The 21,223-nt window shown below is 41.0% G+C and overlaps 2 protein-coding genes across 3 annotated transcripts; one reads left to right on the top strand and one right to left on the bottom strand.

Annotated features, from left to right (window-relative positions):
* The first annotated feature begins 2,510 nt into the window (after positions 1–2,510).
* pcnx4 (pecanex 4) lies at positions 2,511–14,104 on the top strand. 2 transcript variants are annotated; one of them, XM_078276997.1, is made up of 11 exons: positions 2,511–2,652; positions 3,588–4,358; positions 4,467–4,646; positions 4,813–5,351; positions 5,484–5,584; positions 5,980–6,102; positions 9,042–9,402; positions 11,428–11,531; positions 11,632–12,737; positions 12,863–13,049; positions 13,242–14,104. In XM_078276997.1, the coding sequence occupies exons 2-11, from the start codon at positions 3,661–3,663 to the stop codon at positions 13,491–13,493; spliced, it is 3,651 nt and encodes a 1,216-aa protein (XP_078133123.1). In that variant the 5' UTR covers positions 2,511–2,652; positions 3,588–3,660; the 3' UTR covers positions 13,494–14,104. The 2 variants fall into 2 exon arrangements, with proteins under 2 accessions (XP_078133123.1, XP_078133122.1); XM_078276996.1 differs by having other exon boundaries at positions 3,584–4,358.
* A 40-nt stretch (positions 14,105–14,144) lies between these two features.
* Positions 14,145–20,298, bottom strand: dhrs7 (dehydrogenase/reductase (SDR family) member 7). Its single transcript, XM_078276998.1, has 7 exons — positions 20,047–20,298; positions 19,117–19,269; positions 18,806–18,912; positions 18,178–18,417; positions 17,793–17,915; positions 17,452–17,667; positions 14,145–14,556 (listed from the first exon to the last, which is right to left on the bottom strand). The coding sequence occupies exons 1-7, from the start codon at positions 20,174–20,176 to the stop codon at positions 14,515–14,517; spliced, it is 1,011 nt and encodes a 336-aa protein (XP_078133124.1). The 5' UTR covers positions 20,177–20,298; the 3' UTR covers positions 14,145–14,514.
* Between the last annotated feature and the right edge of the window lie 925 nt (positions 20,299–21,223).

Here is a 21,223-nt window from a genome sequence, read left to right as displayed (position 1 = left end):
TTTCATTTCTGGACTTGCGTGTGATTTATCACATTATTTCAATCACACAGAGTGCGTCGCTTGGTTAAAATGATGAAAACAAGGTACGGAACCAAACAACAGATAAATACCCAATTTTCTTGTCAATTTAACTGGAATCAATTTTCAGAGCACCATCAGATGATCTGCTTTTTGTAGAGTGTAGGCACTTTGGTATCAGCCTTTTTTATTTCATTATATTTGCATTTGTGTTTCTCCTTTGATGGCTCTTAAGTCTTTATTCAAGTTGATATTCTTCATCATAACAAAATGGAGCAATATTTTAAATAAAGGGTGCTATGGGAGGATTATAGGGTGCAATACATGTTGTGACTGACAGGCTTTTCTGTCATATTTTATTGTGTCCTACACTGAGCAGAAATTGCTTTTTCAAGATGACAAGGAAACAACCTCCTGCTCACCCTTATCCCCTCAGCCTCAGTGAAGAATAACAACAACAATTTAATCTCCTTGGCACCAGATTATTATCTTTCTTTGTGTTGATATTGTGGCCTTTTTAGTTGATCACTTTATTATCCTCCTTTTTGCCCTCCTCTCTAAGTAAATCAACATTTTGGAGAGGCATACACTTGACCACAATCACTTTCATTATATTGAAATAATAAAATACTTGTAGGATTTGCTCTTTTTGTAATAAGAACATAAAAAACACGGATTTAGAATGTAATATGAATGTAATATTTCTAATCCTATGTCAGTTTTGGGGTCGACTAAGCGCATTAGATTCAGGATTTAAAGATACTGGCAAATGAGAGGTCAAATAATTATATAGTAGAGGTGGATAAAAAAGCCCTTGGGATGTGTCATTTGATGTAATTATAATTGCAAAGAGGGATGGTCTTTTCATTGTTCAGCAGAAAGCGAGTTGTGGTAAGATCCTTTATTTATTGAGGAGGGATATCTGCATTTTTCATTTTGAATGTATTCATGTAGTTTTGTCAACTTTTCATACAATACAGTTTCTAATAAAGCTGGAAGTACAGTTAAATGTGATTCCTACTCACTCAAAAATTGACAATCAGTAATCTAATGTGTCCTGATTTATATGGGCCTGACTGACAGCACTGCTTTATATTATACCTATATATATAGTATTGACATTTGTACAGTCATTACACTTTGCTCAAAGTTATTCCCATTTAAATTAATCTTTGACCTGATGAAAAATAAATCCTTAAGCTTTTGAATGTGTTTTATGGTTACAAACCTCATATTTTAAGCGATGCGATGAATACCCCCCACCATATTTTGTAACCACTCACAGGTCTACAAGGTAAACACAGTTCGTTATCGCATCTGCACGTTATAAACCATGTGTTACTGCTGCTGTTGAACACACCTGACTGATGATCTGATCTGAGTTTCAATCAATTGCCTTTTGAAAACTGTGTGCGCATTGATATATCACTTAGGCTAACTGTGTCGCGGTGAACTGACCGGGTTACGATTGTGTTGTTGGTCAAAATAGGTCAAAACGCTCACACGCTCGCGGGTGGCAATTTTGTGCACCGTAGCGCGCATTGTCTGTGGCGCACGTGGTCCTTACCGCTCTGTGTACTGTGTGTGTTCTGTTTTTTAGCTGTTTGTTTTATACAGTCTATAGTTTTAGCCTACTGCAGTCGGTCTGGGGTAGCAGGCATCGATTCCCAATGTATGTTCCAAATGTTTAACACTAATCATATAAAAATGGATATTGTTACATTTTTCATACAATTGAACTGTCTGTCAATAGAAGGTTGATTTGGTAAGCAATACTTTTAGCCTAGGCTACATGCTACTTGAAGTGAAGCTGAATATTTGACCATTTGTCCATTAACGTTTCTTTTTGAAGTGTTTAGCATTTACTTTTAGCTATTTATTTCTACCATCCATTAGCCTACTTTTAGCTAGCTGTTTAAACCTCTGTGCTTGCTAACTAGCCTATTTTCTCTTACATACCTGCAACACGTGTTCAAGTGTTACAGTTGACTTAATGTGTATGTGGATATATAATTTCAAAATTTTCAAATTAGTTGAGCTACTTTACAATCTTTCCATGTACCCCCTGGGATGCATAAGTAGGCCTGGGGTGGGCCCCTGGTTGGGATTACTGCTTTACTAAACCTCCAACGTGCAACTGTAAATAATAAAAATACAAAGAAATTCTTAGTCTTAGCGTTTTTCTAACCCCATAACAAACAGCCTCATTTCCCAGATCAGCAACCTTAACCAGCCATTAGGGATTTATTTTAATGTTCTCCATTGCCTTAACCTCAAAGGATTGTAAATAATTAATAGAGAATTATATAAGAATGTATACATACATATAGGCCTAGTAGTACTATATTCTAAATATATTGTGTTCCCTTATGTTTTAACAACTTGTGTGCAGGGGTGGGGTTGAGTGGTGTAGGGGCCGGTGCTTATGGTTATCAAGCCAATCAGGGGACGCGCTCTTCTCTTCTCTCCACTCCTATTGGTTACAATCTGTCTGTCCGACGTTGCTTGGCTTTCAAGCTGTTAGCTCGCAGCTAATGTTAATGCTGGCGATTTCCGCCTGTTTGCCTATAATACTACCTATATCGTCAAAAAGTACACAAAGCCTATCTGCGGTTGGTTATTCTGCTGCAAACGGTAAGTTTGTCTCACAGCAGTGTCACCACAGGTTGCCAACCTGCTGTTATTTACCTGTTAGTAATAGCAAGCTAACGGATAGTCAAGCTGAAAAGACTTCGCTAGCTAACAATTATATAGCTAGCTAACGTAAAAAAATGAGAACAGTCTCAGGGAGGTCCAGAAAACATTTTACCTCTCGACAATTACCTGGTTTAGTTATGAGTTGTGATTTGAAATGTCCGGTTAACGTTACTAGCTTGAGCGGATTAACCCACGTTAGCGCATCCACAAGCTATTGTTTCTGTGGTGTGTTTTCATGGCAACTGCAGCTGTTGCTACTGGTTCTATGTTATTATGTACAATACATTATAAACCAAAGGATATTCGCGATTATTTTATTAAAACATTCACTATTAATGGAGACTTATTATATAAGGTGCTAACGACATTTCAACATATCAACTCACTCAAACTTCAAATCACTTTCAAGGACGCTTTGACAACGTTATGGTATCAGATTGATGCAGAAATTAGTGTCAAAGGATTTGGGCTTTTCAGACATATTTATTTTTTTTAGGAATAAAATGATATTAGCAATACAAGGATATATGGTTGTTGTTGTTAATATTATCTATTAGTGCTCATTACAATTGAACCTTCTAATGCCCCCCAGTATTCTGTTTATAGTATGACAGCTGTAAGAAGTGAGTTGGGAGTTCTCAGAAGTTCCAAAATCATCCAAATACAAGCAGCAATAGTATTGTAGTTTAAAAGTTGTGTTATTTTACTACTTATTTAACTTCAGTTTGTGTAATGTTACTACATGAGAGGGACAGACTGGGACTACTGTTGTATGACAATGACGATAATATATTGTATTAGGACATCTCAAGTTTGTTTGGTAATAATTATTTCTCTATTACCTAACTGAGGTTGTGCTTTATTGCAGACAGCTTCATTGTGTATGGTACCATGAATGGACACCCTCCTTCGGCTGTGTGGAGATGACCTGCCACCCCTTTGGGAATGGTCAGAATGGGGCCAGATGTGCCCCTTCTTAATGAGTACAAGCAGGAGTTCTTCTGGAAGCGCTTCCCTCAGACAGTGTTGGGGGGTCCACGCTTCAAGTTGGGCTATTGTGCCCCACCATATGTGTATGTCAATCAGGCTGTCTTGTTTTTGACACCATGGCTTTTTGGGGGCATTGGTACTCTGCTCTGCCAGCTGCAGCTGCTTCAGGAGCTCCATGCCACAGTGCTCTCTGGTATGCTTATGTTCGGGGCTGCAGTGGGTGTCCAGGGCCTGGCACTGTATGCTGCTCACAGGAGTGGCACAGTGGAGATACTAGGTGGGCCCAACATCCTGGTTGATGAAGAGGAAGTGGAATTCAACCACTGCGTCAGCCCAGAGACAGTCCGATTTATTGCCCCAGGGAAGCGGTTTGGACTCAATATGGTGCTGCATACAATACTAGCTGGGGTGCTCTGTGGCTTTGGGACATGGTATGTGTTCCTTGGCAGACTGACTGCTCTCTACGGCAGCATTGGAGTTTCCCTGGTCGTCTTTGTCCTGAGTTGGGTGACACTGTGTATAGCTGAGTATTCCCTCATCGTAAATACAGCCACAGAGACAGCCACTTTCCAGGCACAGGACACTTATGAGATCACCCCACTCACCCGGCCCCTCTACATTTTTATTTTCATTGCTGTGGACTTGGCTGAAAGGTAAGCAACAGCAACACAATAGTTTAGTTAATTGAGATATCCTCATATAGAATGCTATTGTATTTACAGTACTTGCTGACATAATCTCAATATCTTGCTCTGATTTAGGTTCTCAGGCCCTGTCCCTGAGCTCCAACTGGCCAGCCAGGTTCTCCATGTGCTGTTCCTCTTCCTACCTCTGCTGTGGGCGCTAGGTATACTGCCTCCCCTGGATGCCCTGCTCCTCTGGGGCATGGAGCAGGCCCTCGTGTTTGGCTTAGGAGGCTCGCCCATGTCCAGCAACCTCAGGTACATTGAAAGAACATGCTTCAGTGTTTTTTACAGCAGCAATTTGAGCAAAACACATATGTTATGTGGGAAACTAGTTATCATCAGATTCTAATAATCCTATTGACAAGTGTGACAGTAGCCTGTGTATCATCAGCCCTAACTTATTGTGTACGCTGTCCCACAGGCTGCTGTTAATGTTTGGGATATCTGCCGGCGTGGCTGTGTGTAATTACTTCATCCCGTCAACACTGGGTGTGGTTCTCTTTTCCATATCTACGGGATTTCTGCTGAGCCTGGACCTCAGCCAAGTTGGCACACTCTGCAGAGGTCCCAGGGCAGTGTTTGGGGGCCGTGGATTTCGCAGAGGGGGGTCGCCACCTCCTCCTCCCAGTAATTTTGGCTGGAATCTGGGCTGCAGGGAGCTGCTGCTGTATTTGAGCCTGTTTCTGGTGGCAGTGGCAGAGGCAGGGCTATTGCATCACTTCCTTGGTTTAACTCCGTCCCAGAGCTTGGTTACAGGACCCCAGGCTCCTGTTAGTTACCTCCTCCTCGTACTCTTCTGCCTCTGCTGGGCTCTCAGAGAGATCCAGGGGGCCTATGTATTTGGGGGGGTGTTCCTCAATCCCCTGTACCCTAAAGGCATGTCCAGTGTGCAGACCTTTAAGCAGAGGGACAGAGGATTATACATTGCTGCAGCAATCAGAAGAGTCCTTCTTCATCTTGGTGAGCTTGTTATAATGTGTATTTTAAGTTGGATGTTCTCCAATCTTAATATCTCTCTCAGGTTTGAAAACAGCAGTGCTCTGTATGTAAATGTGTTTTTGACCTGCACTTACTGTGTGTTTTACTTCACAGTGTCTCCATTTGCAATGATTGCTTTCCTGTCTATGGACAAATCTCTGCAGCTGCTTCACAGGGCTTCCCTCAGTGTGGGATTCACACGAGCCTTTAGAGTGGTAGGGTCACGCTCACTCTTGCTCACAATCTAATATGAACATAAAATTAAGAAAATATTTATTACAATAAAGACCTTCTTTTTATAGTAACTACAGGCAGATTTCCAGCACAAATCACAGAACTTTGTTTAAAATAAAACTGAAAGGTATGACAATTACGAGCACATCACACACCGATGGCACGGCCTTTGGGAGCAATTTGGGGTTCAGTTTTTGCCCAAAGACACTTCAACATGCAGACTGGAGGAGCCAGGGATCAAACCACCAATCTACTGATAAGTGGACAGCCCGCTCTATCTCCTGAGCCACAGTTTTTTTTTCTTCTTAAAAATGAACTGTGATTAATAGTTAAGTGTTTTGCTTGATTTTTATGCCTGTGCTTTGTTGCTGTACAGGTGTGGCAGAATTCGGAGGATGCTCTGCTGCAAATGGTAGTGGTGGTCTTGGTGCAGCTGGCAGCTGGAAACAAAATGCTGCCAGGGTGGGACAACCTGGGCACTGGAGTTCAGCTTCTTCTGGTGAGGTCAACATTAATATTTCCCTTAGTCGAGTCGAGCAGGAACCATGTAATGGAAAAACGCCATATTTGTCTGAAGCATTTAGCCCATAATGGGACCATCTTGTCAAAACTTAAACATGACTAATCATCAATGGTACTGATACCATTTTTTCACGTTTTTTTTCAACATATTGCAAATTTTTTCAGGTAAGTACAGAGCCTTGGTGATAAAATATATTTAAAATGGCCACTTTATTAGGTACACCTATACAGTTTCTTATGTAATCCAATACAACAGATCTGCCACAAATTTAGGACAATGTAGGTCAAGGAGTCTTTATTATCCCCGAGGGGCAATTCGTTGTGCAGCAATAGAATGCAACATAAACAACACATAAGCCATACAAACAACAGACACTATCAATAGAGGACACAAATAGATACATACTACACAGAAGTCCACGTCTCACATTGAATTATTAACAAACCCTATAGCAGCAGGAACAAAAGAGTTTTTGTGTCTGTTTGTCCTGCATTTAGGCAGACAGAATCTGCGGCCAGACGGCAACAACATGAAGTAGCTGTTCAGGGGGTGGCTGATATCAGCCAGGACTGACTGGGCCTTCTTCAGGGTCTTTGTCTCATATAGCGATTTTAAGTCAGTCAGAGAGTTGTGGGAAATTTTGCCACACACTTTAGTTATGTATTGCAGCCTGGTTTTGTTTTTAAGAGTGAGGGACCCAAACCAGCTCACAAAGGCAAAAGAAAGAATAGTTTCAATAAAACAACAATAAAACATCCTCATAAAGGTCTTATCGACATTAAAATTGTGAAGTTTACGATAAAAAAAATGCACTTTTTTACAAATGGCGTCAACTTGAGGCTCGAAGGTGAGTTTGTCGTCTATTATAATACCGAGGTATTTGTATTGTTTCACTACTTCGATAGCTTGATCGTTAATAAGGGTGGGAGAGAGGGTGGGGGGATTCTTCCTAAAGTCGATCAGCATTTCTTTAGTTTTTGCCGCGTTAATGTTCATAAAAGACGACTTGCACCACTCTGTAAAATCATTTAAGGTAGCGCTATACTCAAGGTCGTTGTGCGTCAGCAGCGACACTATTACCGAGTAGTCAGCGAACTTAATGATAGGACGCCTGGTGTGCTGGCTTTGGCATGCATTTGTATATAAAATAAATAAGATCGCGGAGAGGATGCAGCCCTGGGGGGAACCGGTGGAGGAAAAGAGAACATCGGATAAGATGCTATTCACTCTCACGCGTTGAGACCTGTCAGTTAAAAAGTTCATCAGCCAACAGATAAGACTAGGATCAATATTAAAAATATTCTTTAAGGTCCCTGCCAAAATATGTGGTTGAATGCAATTAAAAGCTGAAAAAAAATCAATAAAAAGCAGCCTCACAAAGCTCTTTGCACCCTCAAGATGGGTATAGATCAAGTTAAAAAGAGTACATGCTGCATCTTCCACTCCCCGTTTTGGTCTGTAGGCGAATTGAAGCGGGTCTAGTAGATCCTGTACAGAGTTCAAAAGTTCGTCTTTCACAATCTTCTCTAACGTCTTCATAATAAGGGACGTGAGTGCCACAGGCCTAAAGTCATTAAAAGACTCTGGAGCCTTATTTTTAGGCACCGGGACAATAATTGAGTCTTTCCAAAGGTTAGGAACTGTGTGGCGATGTAAGGACATTTTGAAAATAAAACAAAAAATGTCTGCCAGCTGCTCAGCACAGTTCTTTAATATACGGCCGTCAGGGCCAGGACTTTTCCTTTCCTTAACACCTCTGAAGAGTGTCAGGACCTTGTTTCTGTCAACCTGGACATTGCTCTGCCCAGGGGCAACGTTATTAAAGACTGACAACTCCTCACTAAAATCATAAGTATTAAAACGATTATAGAAAGTGTTCAGTTCATTTGAGAGGGCACGATCTGACATGCCATTGAGGGAAATCGGACACTTCTTAGACTGCATCCCCATCATGGCGTTCTCTCCCTCCCATGCAGGATGTGAGTTGCCTGTGCTCAGCATGTTCTCAACTTTGTCTTTATAGTTAAGTTTTGCAAGCTTAAGTTCCTTTTTAGCTTATTTTTTGAAATACTCTATATTGAGTCATGTTACCTTGATTGAAGCTAATATTTCGTTGATTAATTTTGCTTTTAACTGATTTGGAGACCCAAGGTTTATTATTTGGATATATGGAAATGAGTTTTCTAGGAATGACTAACTCCTCACAGAAGGTGATGTATGCGGAGACAGTCTCTGTAAGCTCATCAATATCCTTACATTCATTTTTAAATAGATCCCAGTCAGTACAGCAGTAGCATTCCTGTAGACACTGGATTGAGTCCTCTGACCAAACCGGAACCAACTTTCGTTCCGGCTTGTTTCTCTTCAGTACCGGTTTGTAGGACGGAACCAAATAAACAGAGTTGTGATCGGACATGCCAAGTGGCACTCTGCTGTAAAAATGAGAGATGTGATAATTCAACTAAATGTTTATTACTTAGGTCATAGGTGGTTGTGTTGTACCGGACTGTTATTATATTAAAATGTTTCCAATATTTTTACCCTCCTTTTATTTGGAAATGGGGGGCACAACTTTAGAAACACCTAAATATAACACAGTCCAGTTCAACACCACAGCAAACTACCACCTCAATAATAAACATATAGTTAAAGTAATACCTCTCTGACAGTGCCAATCAAAACGGCACATTATTGTCCTGGCAAAGGTAGAATTTATGAATGAGCTGTTGTATTAGATTGCATTTGATTTGGCCAGCGGATATTGAACAAGAAAAAAGTAACTAAAAAACGAAAAGTGAATGAAGCACACAAATCACTCAAACAAACCTTATATTTCACAGACATCAGCTGATAAGACCTGATGGTGGCTCAGTAGATCAGTGCTCTTCATGTTTGCCTGTGTGTTTCTGATCCAGGTGGGCCTCCTGATTGACAGACTGACCCAGTTCCTCGCCAAGCTAAAGTTCACCCTGACTGTGTTGGTGACATCTTGGACAGAGAAGAAGCAGCGCCGTCAGTCGGCTGGAACCCTCTTGGCTCTGAATGCCTCCCTATGCCCACTGCTGCTGGTGGTCGTGACCCTGTCTGCCCTGCTCTCTGCCCCTCTGCTGCCCCTCTTCACCTTGCCTATCTTCCTGGTGGGGTTCCCCAGGCCTCAGCGCAGTTGGCCAGGCCCCGTAGGTACCGCCTGCCCTTGCCCGGACTCAATCTTCTACCAGCAGATGAGCGGAAGTTTGGCCTCTGCTTTGAGGACGGCCTTTGCAAGAGGGTCACTGGGTTAGTTGTCCATGCTTAATATGTCTTCTGTCTGTAGTGTCTTCGTTTTTTTATCTTTTTCAAGTGTTACACTGTTACGTAAACACTGTTTATTAGTTTAGTTTCCTATTTATGTGATCTGCAAATCTATCTGAATAATCCATTGTAGTGTTCATTATAATCAGATCTAAATAATGCCGCAAATTATTGTTTTTATAAAAAAAAAAATGTTTTGTTTGACCAATCATTTAATAGCTCACAAATGTTTGGTATAATAATAATAAATAACTAATAAATTATTAATTAATTATTCAGATATTTGGAATTTATATTTTTTAATTCATTAACTCGCCAATTGGATTCATTAAAAGCTACAGTACAATCTCTAAAATTAAATAACTTGGTGTGACAAATTTTTATTTTGCTTTCAGTTACATCATTTTTCTTTGCTGATTTTATTTACAGCATACAACAATGCACACACCAGCCTACAGAGCTCCAACAAGATTGAAAAGTTATTTATTTACTTATTTTTACTACAATGTGTTTTGACATTAACTATAGTTGCAGTGACTGAACTTTCCTATGGGTCAGTATGCAGATCTAAGTGCATTGAACCATCACCTCATATGCTTTAATAGTCAGAGGAATTGCTGGCAGTAATGTGAGCTTGCATGATCCAGTTCAGCTTCCTGTGAAGTGACCCAGAAAAAATAGCTCTGATCTGTATTCATTACATTCAAATGTTTCCACACCATTAACCATGTAATACTCCAAACGGAGCTGCTGCTAGGATTTTGTTCTGTGCTCGATCAGGAGGGGGCAAGAGAAAAAATGGTGCAAGTAGAGAATCATTATTTACAGGGTTGGGTACCGAAACCCAGTGCTAATTCGGCACCGTTGCCTAAACGACCGGTATCTACCGGACAGAATTGCAACGCAGATTTCGGTGCTTCATTTCGGTGCAAATTAAATGCCTTTTGCGCTGCTCTCTGATGCTCTGAAACTGACGTTAGAGGCAACAGGAGCATCGCTGCATGTGACGCTAGTTAACACTTCACTTGACAGCAGGTTAGCCTACCATTAGCTGTAGCTGGATTCAACACGGTTAAAATGCTGACAGCTAAACGGTGTAAAGTGTGTCTGTATTTCACTGTGGAGGATTCCAACAGCGGGACATTAAGCAGTCTGCAGCTGCCATTGTCGGAAAAACGACACACAACTAGTAAGTCTCGTGGTGCATTCAAAGTTATTGTAAAATACCCTAATCCCTATTACCCTATTTTTTAAGTATCGGTTCAGGCACTGGCACCGTTTTAAAAGTATCGTTTTAGCACCGGTATCGGAAAAACCCCAAATGATCCCCAACCCTATTCATGATTCAAAACTGAATAAAGCTGCTGAGATGATGTCATCACTCAATCTTGTTTTTTTGTGAGCTTGGGGTGCTATAGCTGTGATGTATAATTCAGAATAAGCGCTTGTTAGGTTGATGCTCGCAGTCTAAGGATGGCAGTTTGTAGTGTCCTCTTGCTTTGCTCACACTGGGGGCCGTGGAGCAGTGAGCGGGAAAGGAGTCTGCCCAGCTTGTCACTTCCCATCATGAGGTAGCGGCCGGGACTATTCTGAGATGTCGTTATGGGACATGGCATTATTCTTGAGCCAAGCAAGCACTAGTCAACTTAAAACAAAAGCCTCCATCACCTTGCCATTTTTGCTCATCTGCTCAGACGTCTGTCTTCTGAGACTAATAGAATGCTAAGGTTAAGAAAAGATGTAATATTTAGATCTCTGTGCAGTCAGCCAGTTAAAACAGTATCATGACCTTCCTGTACAACTGTGATGGCACGCGTCTCCCTGCAGCTCATCCAGTAGCCATGTTATCCACATAGTCAGCAGAGGTACACACAGCTGATGGAAAATTAAAGAATTGTGCACCATGTACATATATTTTGTGTTTCTCTACTTCATTGCCCTCAATTTACAGATCACATTTCTTTACAAGTTAAATGCATGGACGACTGATGATTCTCTCCCCCCGTGTAGGTTCTTTAGCTCCAGGCTCTCATTTTCTTGGGCGCTTTCAGGACCGTATGGTTTGGATAATGATCCTGGAGAGAGGACATGGCTACTGTACAGTGAACATTAAGGTACTGCATCTGTTCACTTAGATTCATCTTAGATCACTCTATTTAGAATCACTGCAGTCATTTACAGAAAGATTACATCGTGCTGTGTGGTTTGTTACAGGGTCTGGAGCTTCAGGAGACATCTTGCCACACAGTGGAGGCACGGAGGGTGGATGAGGTGTTTGAGGCTGCTTTTGAGCGCCCTGAGCGGCTTGGTTTCACCCAGGGCTTTAACCTGCACTGGGGGAATGCCCTCACCCCTTGTGCTGCCCTTGTAGTGCAAGTCTACTCTGATGCCCGAAATGTGCTCTCTGGCATAATTGACTCTCATGATAACCTGAGGAAACTTCAGGATGACTTTCTGAAAGCGCTGGTCTGGTTGCTCCTCCGATACTGTGTGCAGAAGCATAAAGGATTTCTATGGAGCAGTGAAGAAGGGCCTGGGGTTGGAGGCAGGAAGTCCCAGTCTTCCCAGTTGGCCCAGACCACTTGTAACCAGCTACCCGAGGCTGTGATTGTGGAATCCAATGTGTCTTCTCTCAGGTTCAGACAGGACAGCTCCAGTTTGACCTCCTTTGGGGATTGGTCAGATGAGGATGACTTATTTGGACCTCAACCAGCCAGGCGGACAGTGGCATTAGTGACAGCAGAGGCCCAGCCTGGACATGCAGTGCTGCAGACAGGGGCCTCTCTGCCAGGCTCTGTGGAGATGGACAGTCTCTTTGAAAACATGGCTCTCTCTGCCCTGCAGCCACTGCAGCCTCTGGGTCTGGGCATCGGGATGCCAGCAGTGGATAAAGGCTGTAACCCAGAGGTCTTCAGAGAGAGTGCCGGCGCTCTCCCTCAGCTGAACTTCAGCTGCCCCCAGTCGGAGGTGTTCAACCTACCAACAGGGTGGAGGACTGCGCCTTTGTTACCATCCCGCTTGCTGCAGCTCAGGCCTTTGTTTCCTGAGGACTGGTTTCGGTTCACCTTGGGGCAGTTTGGGCCTGCTGTGCAGGGCGAGACCTCAGAGGACATGACCAAAGCCCTGAAGGAGGATGAAGCCTTGAAAGAGCTGCACGCACAGGTTGCACTTTCATGTCTCATCTCACTGGGAGCAGAGTCTGCCTTCACCAGTCCCAGTTACGTCTACAGACTCTATTGTGGAGATATACCATGGACGGAAGGACTTGACTGGCTCTCCTCAAGTAAAGAACTTTACCAGCTCGCACTTAGAGCTTTCAGGTAAAATTGGCAGATTGGTTAGAGTTTCTTGGTTTTGGTAACTGATCACTAGATCGGAATTATTTATGCCAGAAAGAAATGTATATTTAATTGAATTCTGCCTCTATGGTTTTGTTCGCCTTCAGGTTCAGTTTCAAGCTGCTGTTTGATCAAGCAAGTCTAGGGCCCATGGAGTCCCCTGAGGAATTGTTCAGCACCTTGGAGGAATATGAAAGGGACTGGTACATTGGCCTAGTGACAGAGAAAGGCTGGCACGACAGTGTCCTTCAGGAGAAACCCTTCCTATTCTCTCTTGGACATGACCTCGCTATGGTAATTACATGCACCAGTCCTTATAACATCCTGCCTAAGCTACAAAATATAAAAGTCTGTTAATACCTTGCGTACAACTTATTCATATTCAGTCATTAGAATAAAATTGAGGGTATGTAAAATTGCAATTTAGAGCAAATCTCAGTGAAATGTGTGTATTACTTTTGAATGATTGACTGTCCTTGTCCACAGGGGACCTACACAGGGCGAGTCCTGTCCCTGCAGGAGCAGCTGGTGCAGGTAGGCCGTCTGAATGGAGAGGGGGTGCGAGGTCAGTGGGCAAACCTTTCCTGGGAGCTCCTTTATGCTACAAATGATGACGAAGAGCGTTACAGCATCCAGGCTCACCCTTTCATGCTAAGAAACCTAACTGTCCAGGCAGCTGATCCCCCTCTAGGATACCCCATTTACTCCTCAGCCCCCCTTCACTTCCCCTGTCTCTGACCTGTGGCTTCTTCTGCCCCTTCTGCAACGGAGTAGTATGCTTTTAAGTTGGTACTACCACAGCAAATTGTCCTTTTTCAAAGTTAATGTATATTTGGAAATTCATGGGGAAACTACAGCAAAGCACCACAGAGGAAGAAGCAGTGGCATCACCACTGTACAAGTTGTAAAATTCCGTTAACAGATTTGAACTGACAATGTGGACTACTTCCTAGAACCGCACATGAAAGAAGAAAAAAAATCCCACCAAAGCACAAACGTTTTGTGGTTTGTTTATTAAAGTTTGTGCTTAAAAGGAAGTGAATTAATTTGCTCACCTTCCCTCTAGATGACACCTGCTAAATACCTCTGGTTTTATTATACTTTTCAGGTTAACCCCCCCCCCCCCCCTTTATGTCCACAAATACAGGACAATTGTAATGTTTTGTTAAGATATCAAGGATGTGCCTTGGGTTTTGCGGTATATGTAAGGTGTTTAGTGCTATTCTTTCTTTACAATTCAATTGTTTACAATTTAGACTGAAGAATTTGTCCATATTCTCTTGTACATATTGTTGATTTTTATATGTTTACCTGTATATATACTTATAATTAAATAGCTTGGCAAAGCAGTTTTGTTGTGTCACTAAACAAACTTGACTGGGAAGAAAATTGATCCAAACTAAATTTTATTAGGCATTCAAAAGGTTAGTGCTACATTACATGGACTCCATAATCCTCATGTTATCAATTCATGCAGGTTTACGGCCAGAAGTTAATATAATCTGAAGATGCTCTTTACATTGGAAAAAAAAATTAAAACATAGGATTAACTCTACATTAGAGATGAGAGCATAATGAAATAAATGTGTACCAATTTTTTTTATCAGACCCTGAGAGCTCTGAGCTTTTAAAGCAGTTGTGTCAAATGTTTTCCTTCAAGATGGAGGCAAAGACACATATTTTACAGGAAAACCCATATCACTTTCCTTGATGAACAGCAGGAACACACTAAACGTGTTTCCCCTTGACAATGTGATTCTCAGGAGGTCTTGGGCTTAGTGAAATATGCAGAGTCCGCATCCTGCAAAAGAAAGGGCTGGCTGTTAGCAATGTTTGACTACTACTGTAGTTTAGCATTTTTATTCCAACATGAAAACTATATCTACATGTACTGCTTCCTGGTGAAATTTGTAAATATGGAGTTAATGTGTGGTGGTCACAAGTAGGGAGCAAAATTCCGGGAATATTCAAGGTGGAAAGTTTCCATGGGAATTTAGCGGTTATTTGCCCATGCTGTATTTATCATGTCATTTACAGATAGAGACAAACTTTTTATCATGTCATAAGCAGGCCTAATTGTAAACCCTTCTAAAAGAAAGGAAATCACAGTCGATTAACCCTCTGAAGCCCTTTTTTCATCAACAGAACGATCTTTGAAGACAAAAACACATTAATTTGCCAAATAAATCCATCAATTAGTCAAATACATACTGTACAATGTGAAATGTGCCATGAGGTGAGTAAGCTAGCTAGCTAGCTAGCAAGTTAACCAATGGGGAAAGGTACTTTAGCACAGTGGGCTGTTTGCTTCAAACTTGGGGTTTAAAGAGAACAACTCACTTATAAAAGAAATATTTTACAATAAAGAATGAATGGAAATAGATTAATTAAAACTCCTCAATTAGCATGCTCAATCAAACTACATCCCACATGGTAACCGCTTGCTACATGTTAAGTTATTAATCGTGTACTTTGCTGTGATGGAAGAGTGTGCTGCTGAACGCAGTGCATGGTTACAATTCAATTGACTGTGAATACTTTTAAACAAAACATGCTAAAAGACCTAGTATTTCTGTTTTATATTTCTATACATTTTATATTTTCTCCCACAAATAAAAGGTTTAAAAAGGTACGATTTCTATATTGAAATTGTGCAACATTTTAAAAATTCACGAGCTTAACTTGCCTTTCCAGAAATGTACCCACCCTTTGCAACCCTAGTCACAAGCATGACCGTGACATTGCATTAACCCAGTGTGACTTCACTGTTTAGGAATACTGTATAGATTTTGTTACTCACTGGATAGATTTTTTTTTTTTCTCAAAATGTTATGTCACAGACCTTCCTGAGAGAGAGCATGTGACGCTCCAATGTCTGGCCAGTTGGAACATGACCTTTCTTCACAGCCCTCAGCTGTCATTGTCTAACAGAGGCCAACAGGCACACTGGTCAGTCAGTCAGCACCACAGGGAAGTAGTCATGCTCACTGTCATACCCTGGCCACCGTCTTCTTCTTATTAGACTCAAGCAAGGTCAGTAACAGCTGCGGCCCCCCCAGCTGTTAAGACACAGCTCTGTATAGTGTCTGCCATGTTATGCTTTTTTCAAGTATTTTAAGTCCTTTGACACCGTCACAAACCGCTGGTCCCAGGTCTAACGGCGCAAGGTCAACTATACAGAATGCAATAGCAAGGCCAAACATACAGAAACAACAAACTAATCCCATCACATGTGAGCTCTTTTGACTAAAGTGAGCCTTTTTATCTAAATTTGACCAGGTGTATATACATCTTAAATATAGAAATTGTTTTTTTAGTAGTACAGGGGATGTTTTAAAAGTCCTGTACACCCATGGTGCACCCAAAAAGGTGTTTCCACTCATTTTGGCTCAATATATTTAGTGACCTAGCAAATTTCCAGTATAGCTACCCCCAATTTTGAAACAATAGTTCCAACTGGAGCTTCCTGGAGTCTCCCCTGGTTGCCAGGCAACTGCTCAGAACCAAGAAATAGTCCATCACATAACCCCTCTCTAGGGCTGGGTACTGAACTCAATACTTTTTAGGCCCTGACCAAATTGCCTCCTTTGTATCGAAAAATGCCTCCTCATTCAATACCAAATTTCAATACCTAAGGAGTAAATTGCATTAGTGTCAGTGAGCCAATAAGCTGCAGCATGCTTCTACCAAGATCTAATAATGCTGCTGATTGGCTGTCTAACATTACACGTCGTAGAGGCATGCAGGAAAAACTCTTAAGTTATGCACAGAGACAGGGCTCACTTGGTCAGAGCTGAAAAATAAATTAAAAAAAGGTTTGTGCCGTAATGTTGTAATTTCTTTTTGTTAAAATTGATTTTCTAAAATTGTTATCAAAAAAATGATCGTCCAGGAACCGGTATCGAAGTCACGGTATTGGTAATAGTACTGGTATTGAAAATATTTGAACGCCCTACCCCTCACTGAACATTAAAATTTGGGTTTTTAAATTTGGATTTTCGTGCGGGTTAAACCAGATTTAACCTGTTTATTAAAACTTCACAGGTGTTAGTAGGCTGTTACCTTTGGACAGAGCCTGGTTAGCTGTTCCTCACTGTTTCCAGTCTTTGTGCTAAACTTATCTGTGGCCGGCTACAGCTACATATTTACCAGACAGACATGACAGTGGTACAGTGTCAATTTTCTGATCCAATTCTCAGCAAGAAAGCACACTAGTTTGACAAAAATATGCAAGACTGTAAGGCTGCATCCTGAAGCCTCCCATCTGGTGCCGTCGGGCTTCTACTTTTTAAAATAAAAGCTTGTGTCTGGTCCGCTATGTCTTTGTACTTTGGTGTTTAAGTATGTAAAAACATGTTTTAAATATGCAAGCTATCTAAGATGGTGGCATGGTAGTTTATTTGAAGGTTTTATGAATTGTGTGTATTATTTAATTATGAAAGCCTGTAAGTGCGCAAATAATGTCCCCGTCTAAAATTGGGCCGGTAAGGGACGAAATTGCCAGGGACGAATTTTTGTCCCAGTCCGCCCCTGCACATAACGGTGGAAATGGGCGACCGTATCTGCAATTTAACAAAACATTGCGATATTTGATTTTAGGTAGATTTTATGATGATAAATATAGCCTATGCCTTAGTTGAATACACACTATATTGACTTTGTACGCATATTTCCTAAAAGGAGATGATATACATACCAGGCCAGCTTTGAAATTCTGCACCCTTTTTCGGCCCAACATGTTTGTGATGAACCAGGCAAATGTGGGAGCGTACTGCCAGGCGTAGTAAAACAGGAGAAAGGGCTGCTGTGCAATCCACATTTCCTTGACACCATTGGAAATTCCCACTAGCATTAAACGCACACAGCGACTTGTTGGCATCTTGTGCTCCTGATTACCAGCTGCTGCCACAGGCTTAGGTAATGGAAGGAAAACTGGTTACTGAAAACATACTACTGAAATAGCTACTGTCATATCACAAACAAATACCACACAGGTAAAATTGCTATGTTCTAAATCTACAGCTCTATTACCAATACCTTGTTCAGTTCCTCTGTGAAAGCATTTTGGACAATCTGTGACTGCACCGGCCCTGGACACACTGTGCTGATGAGTATGTTTGGAAAGTCAGTCATCTCAGTCCGAAGGGAATTAAAGAACCCCTATAGAAAATACAGTAACAATCAGCAACATGACTTCCATGGGCCTTGACAGCTAATCACTTGTAAAGGTATTTATTTCACAAAATCATAAAAGTTAAGGATAGATGCAGATAATCCAGACCTGCTTCTTTGTGATAAAAATAAGTATTTCTGTGAAATATTAAGTCAACAACTTGTTGGCAAACAAGTTGGAGAAAACAAACAATAGTATGTGACTATTGTTGCTATGATCCAAACAGTTAACTAACTGTATTCCCTTCACCTGAAGAGCATGTTTGCTGGCAGAGTATCCTGTTGCCAGGGGTGCCCCAGCAAGGCCGACTACGCTGCTGACAGTCACAATGCTCCCAGTGCCTTGCTGCGTCATATGAGGCAGCACCTGCTTGGAGATGGAGACCGTACCCAGGAAGTTGAGCTCCATCAAGGCCTGATACACATCAACACTGGTCTCTAAGCACAGAGAGCGTTGGCTTCGGCCGCCATTGTTAATTAAGACATCAATCTGAAAAGGAAATGTGTACAAAACTTACAATGCATGGACAGAATATGTTGGCCTGGTCAGTTAGATCTGTACGTAGTAAAATGAAAAGAGAACAGTGAAGTGAAATGTTTACGGATTGAATATGGTGTCCTTCAAACAAGGCAAAGAGGGTGTCTATTACGTAACTGAAAACCAGTAACTTAAATATTGTGACTGAGTTTTTTGTTTTGTTTATTTTATTATTACACATTAATTTAAGGAACATTATAACGATACCACCAGCTACAAATAACAAATTAGAGTCATCTGCATTTCCACCCGATTAAGTTGTTGATCAAATAGAAATGTTCTTGTTGCAATGAAACTATTGATGAAAACGTATTATAAAAAACAATTGCAGTGGCCTTACATGTCCAAAGTACTGAATCGCTGTTTTTGTTTTCTCCTCGTGTGATGTCCTATCCAACAAATCAAGTGGAAGAACATGAATATCTTCATCCCGGAGGCTGGAGCACTCTTAAGGAATAAATGACAGAAAGAATTCAGCTGGTTACAACTGAGTAAGACTGAATGAAGGTACAATTGCAAAGTATTAACAATATTATTACTGTGTTGTACTGCAGTGTTGCACCTGCACTGACAGTTTAAGTGAGTGAATTTTATTTAGGCTTTCTTTTGGCCAGGCCATACAATAATAGCCTGCAAAACAAATGATCTCACCTAAACAGCAACGTTTCACCCTATTCAGCTCATCCTCGCGTCGAGCAGACAGGATGAGACGTGACCCACACCTTGCTAGCTGGTGGGCCAGCTCCTCTCCAATACCACTGGAGGCTCCAGTGACCCACACCACCAGCCCTTTCAGCTTATTCTCTGGTAAACAAAAAACAAGTCATGTCATATGCTGGGTCTGAAACACCTCTATGTCAACATGAGCCTCCCTTTAAAAAAAAGAATAAAAAGTGGATATTTTGTTTTTTTGTATTATATATTTTGCTATAATAACTCCCGGGAAGCAAGAGTCATATCTAGCTAACAAAACACAGCTTATACGAGATATATATATATATGGAGCTCCATAAATCAAAAATGTAATAGGGTTTTGTTGTGACCAATGTTCACCTGTGTGGACAACAATATTGTACATTTATTTGACATCTACAGTAATTATTTACTGTGAAGACAAAACTGCAAAACTGACACGACCATTTCAAAAATGGTAAATTCTATATAAATAGTTAACTCGGTCCACCTTGACCACAACAGAAAAATGCTTTCAGTAGCAATTATAGCCACGGTTGACACAATCTGGATTTTTGAGGCGATATTGATTATTAAATTGAGATTTGGCAGAAACAATCCGGTGATATTGGCCGGTAGTATATCTTTTCTTCAACATAACACGTTTGTCCAGTTACAGATAACCTTCGTTTAGAGTCTAAACGAACCTCTAACCTTGAAACTTTAGACCATTCAGAGGATCATGATCATGGATCAAACGTGAACGCTAGCTAATTATACTGTTAACGATTTACTTTGAGCAACGATACCATTAAGGGCTAATCGGGGAATGAAAACATTGTCAATGACTGTCCCCGTCTTATCGTCTGGGATACATTACCTTGTTTGAGAATAAGAAACCTGACTCACCTGGCCTGTGTCCTAACAGACTTGCCCACAGCAGAGTAAAGTCTGCATCCCCGAAAATAAAACACAGCAAGTGAATAAGTAAATAAAGTGTTATAAAACAACACAGTGCAGATACAATGCAACAGGCCATTTGTTGAAGATGAATGAATAGATTTATGATGATGAAGTTTAGTAGCTACTACTAGCATGGATGTATTAAGAGAACTATCCAGCCAAAACAAAACTGCAGCTAAAGGATAACGACGTCACTTCCGCTAGGATATTTTCAAAATCAAAGCTCGGCGCATGTCAATTTTGGAAGATGCACTAGCTGAACATGGAGATAAATTAACATTAATGGTGTGAAGGTAGTACCATATACTTGTTTTCTTTAACTTTGATCAACAAATGATTATAAGGGTGATTCAGTGGATTATCGAGGTAATATACATTTTAGTCCCTATTTTGTCACCACTTTAAATCATAACTTGATCAACCAAAATAGCTGCTGGGATCCAATTAACACGCCCACTCTTCCCCTCTCCATACACTCCTGTGCTGGAATATTCCCCATCATTTAGGAATATACATCATGTAAGCACAACTTAATCTGAAATAAACTGCTTAAATTAGATTTAGGTCCTTTCTTATTTCTAATGTTATTGTGCTTTAGTAATTCATATTTCCATTCGCAGTTTTTAAAATGGTTTTACTATATACCAGTAATGCAGGTTTACCACTCAATCAATCAATCAATCAATCAATCAATGAGTCAGTCGGTCAGTCGATCCATCAATAATGTCATAATGTTGTGTGTGATGTTATTAAGCTACTGGGACCTTGAATTTCCCCTTGGGGATCAATAAAGTATCTATCTAATACTGGTCGGTCAATTCAGTCAGTCTACCTGCTTTTCATTTTGTAACAGTTCTCAATATTCCTTCCTTCTTGAGGTTGTAGAAGCTGTCCTTTTTTTCTCTGTGGTAACTGTCAGCTTTTTGCAACAATGAACTCCCACCACACCAGGTTACACAGCAACTTGTTGGTTCTCTAAAAGCTGTTTCAAAACTAAGTTCTCTTTCAGAACAGAGATGGAAAACCAAAATAAGCCAGGCTTCCCCTCACTATGTTAAAATGTGCAGCAGTGCAATACACAAATACACAAAGCATCACAAGACCAAGAGAGAGATGGAAACAT

The sequence above is a fragment of the Sander vitreus genome, chromosome 20 (genome assembly GCF_031162955.1).
Source record: "Sander vitreus isolate 19-12246 chromosome 20, sanVit1, whole genome shotgun sequence".
Classification (NCBI taxonomy): Eukaryota; Metazoa; Chordata; class Actinopteri; order Perciformes; family Percidae; genus Sander; species Sander vitreus.
The sequence above is the reverse complement of the archived record's forward strand: the minus strand, read 5'-3'. Positions and strand labels throughout refer to the sequence as shown.

Coding starts and splice junctions, on each gene's coding strand:
- pcnx4 (XM_078276997.1), top strand. CDS start 3,661: ATGGTCAGAATGGGGCCAGATGTGCCCCTTCTTAATGAGTACAAGCAG. Junction 4,359..4,466: donor GCTGTGGACTTGGCTGAAAG/GTAAGCAACAGC, acceptor GCTCTGATTTAG/GTTCTCAGGCCCTGTCCCTG. Junction 12,738..12,862: donor CTCGCACTTAGAGCTTTCAG/GTAAAATTGGCA, acceptor GTTCGCCTTCAG/GTTCAGTTTCAAGCTGCTGT.
- dhrs7 (XM_078276998.1), bottom strand. CDS start 20,176: ATGGCCTGTTGCATTGTATCTGCACTGTGTTGTTTTATAACACTTTAT. Junction 18,913..19,116: donor GGTGAAACGTTGCTGTTTAG/GTGAGATCATTT, acceptor TTATTCCTTAAG/AGTGCTCCAGCCTCCGGGAT. Junction 17,916..18,177: donor CCAGCAAACATGCTCTTCAG/GTGAAGGGAATA, acceptor TATTTTCTATAG/GGGTTCTTTAATTCCCTTCG.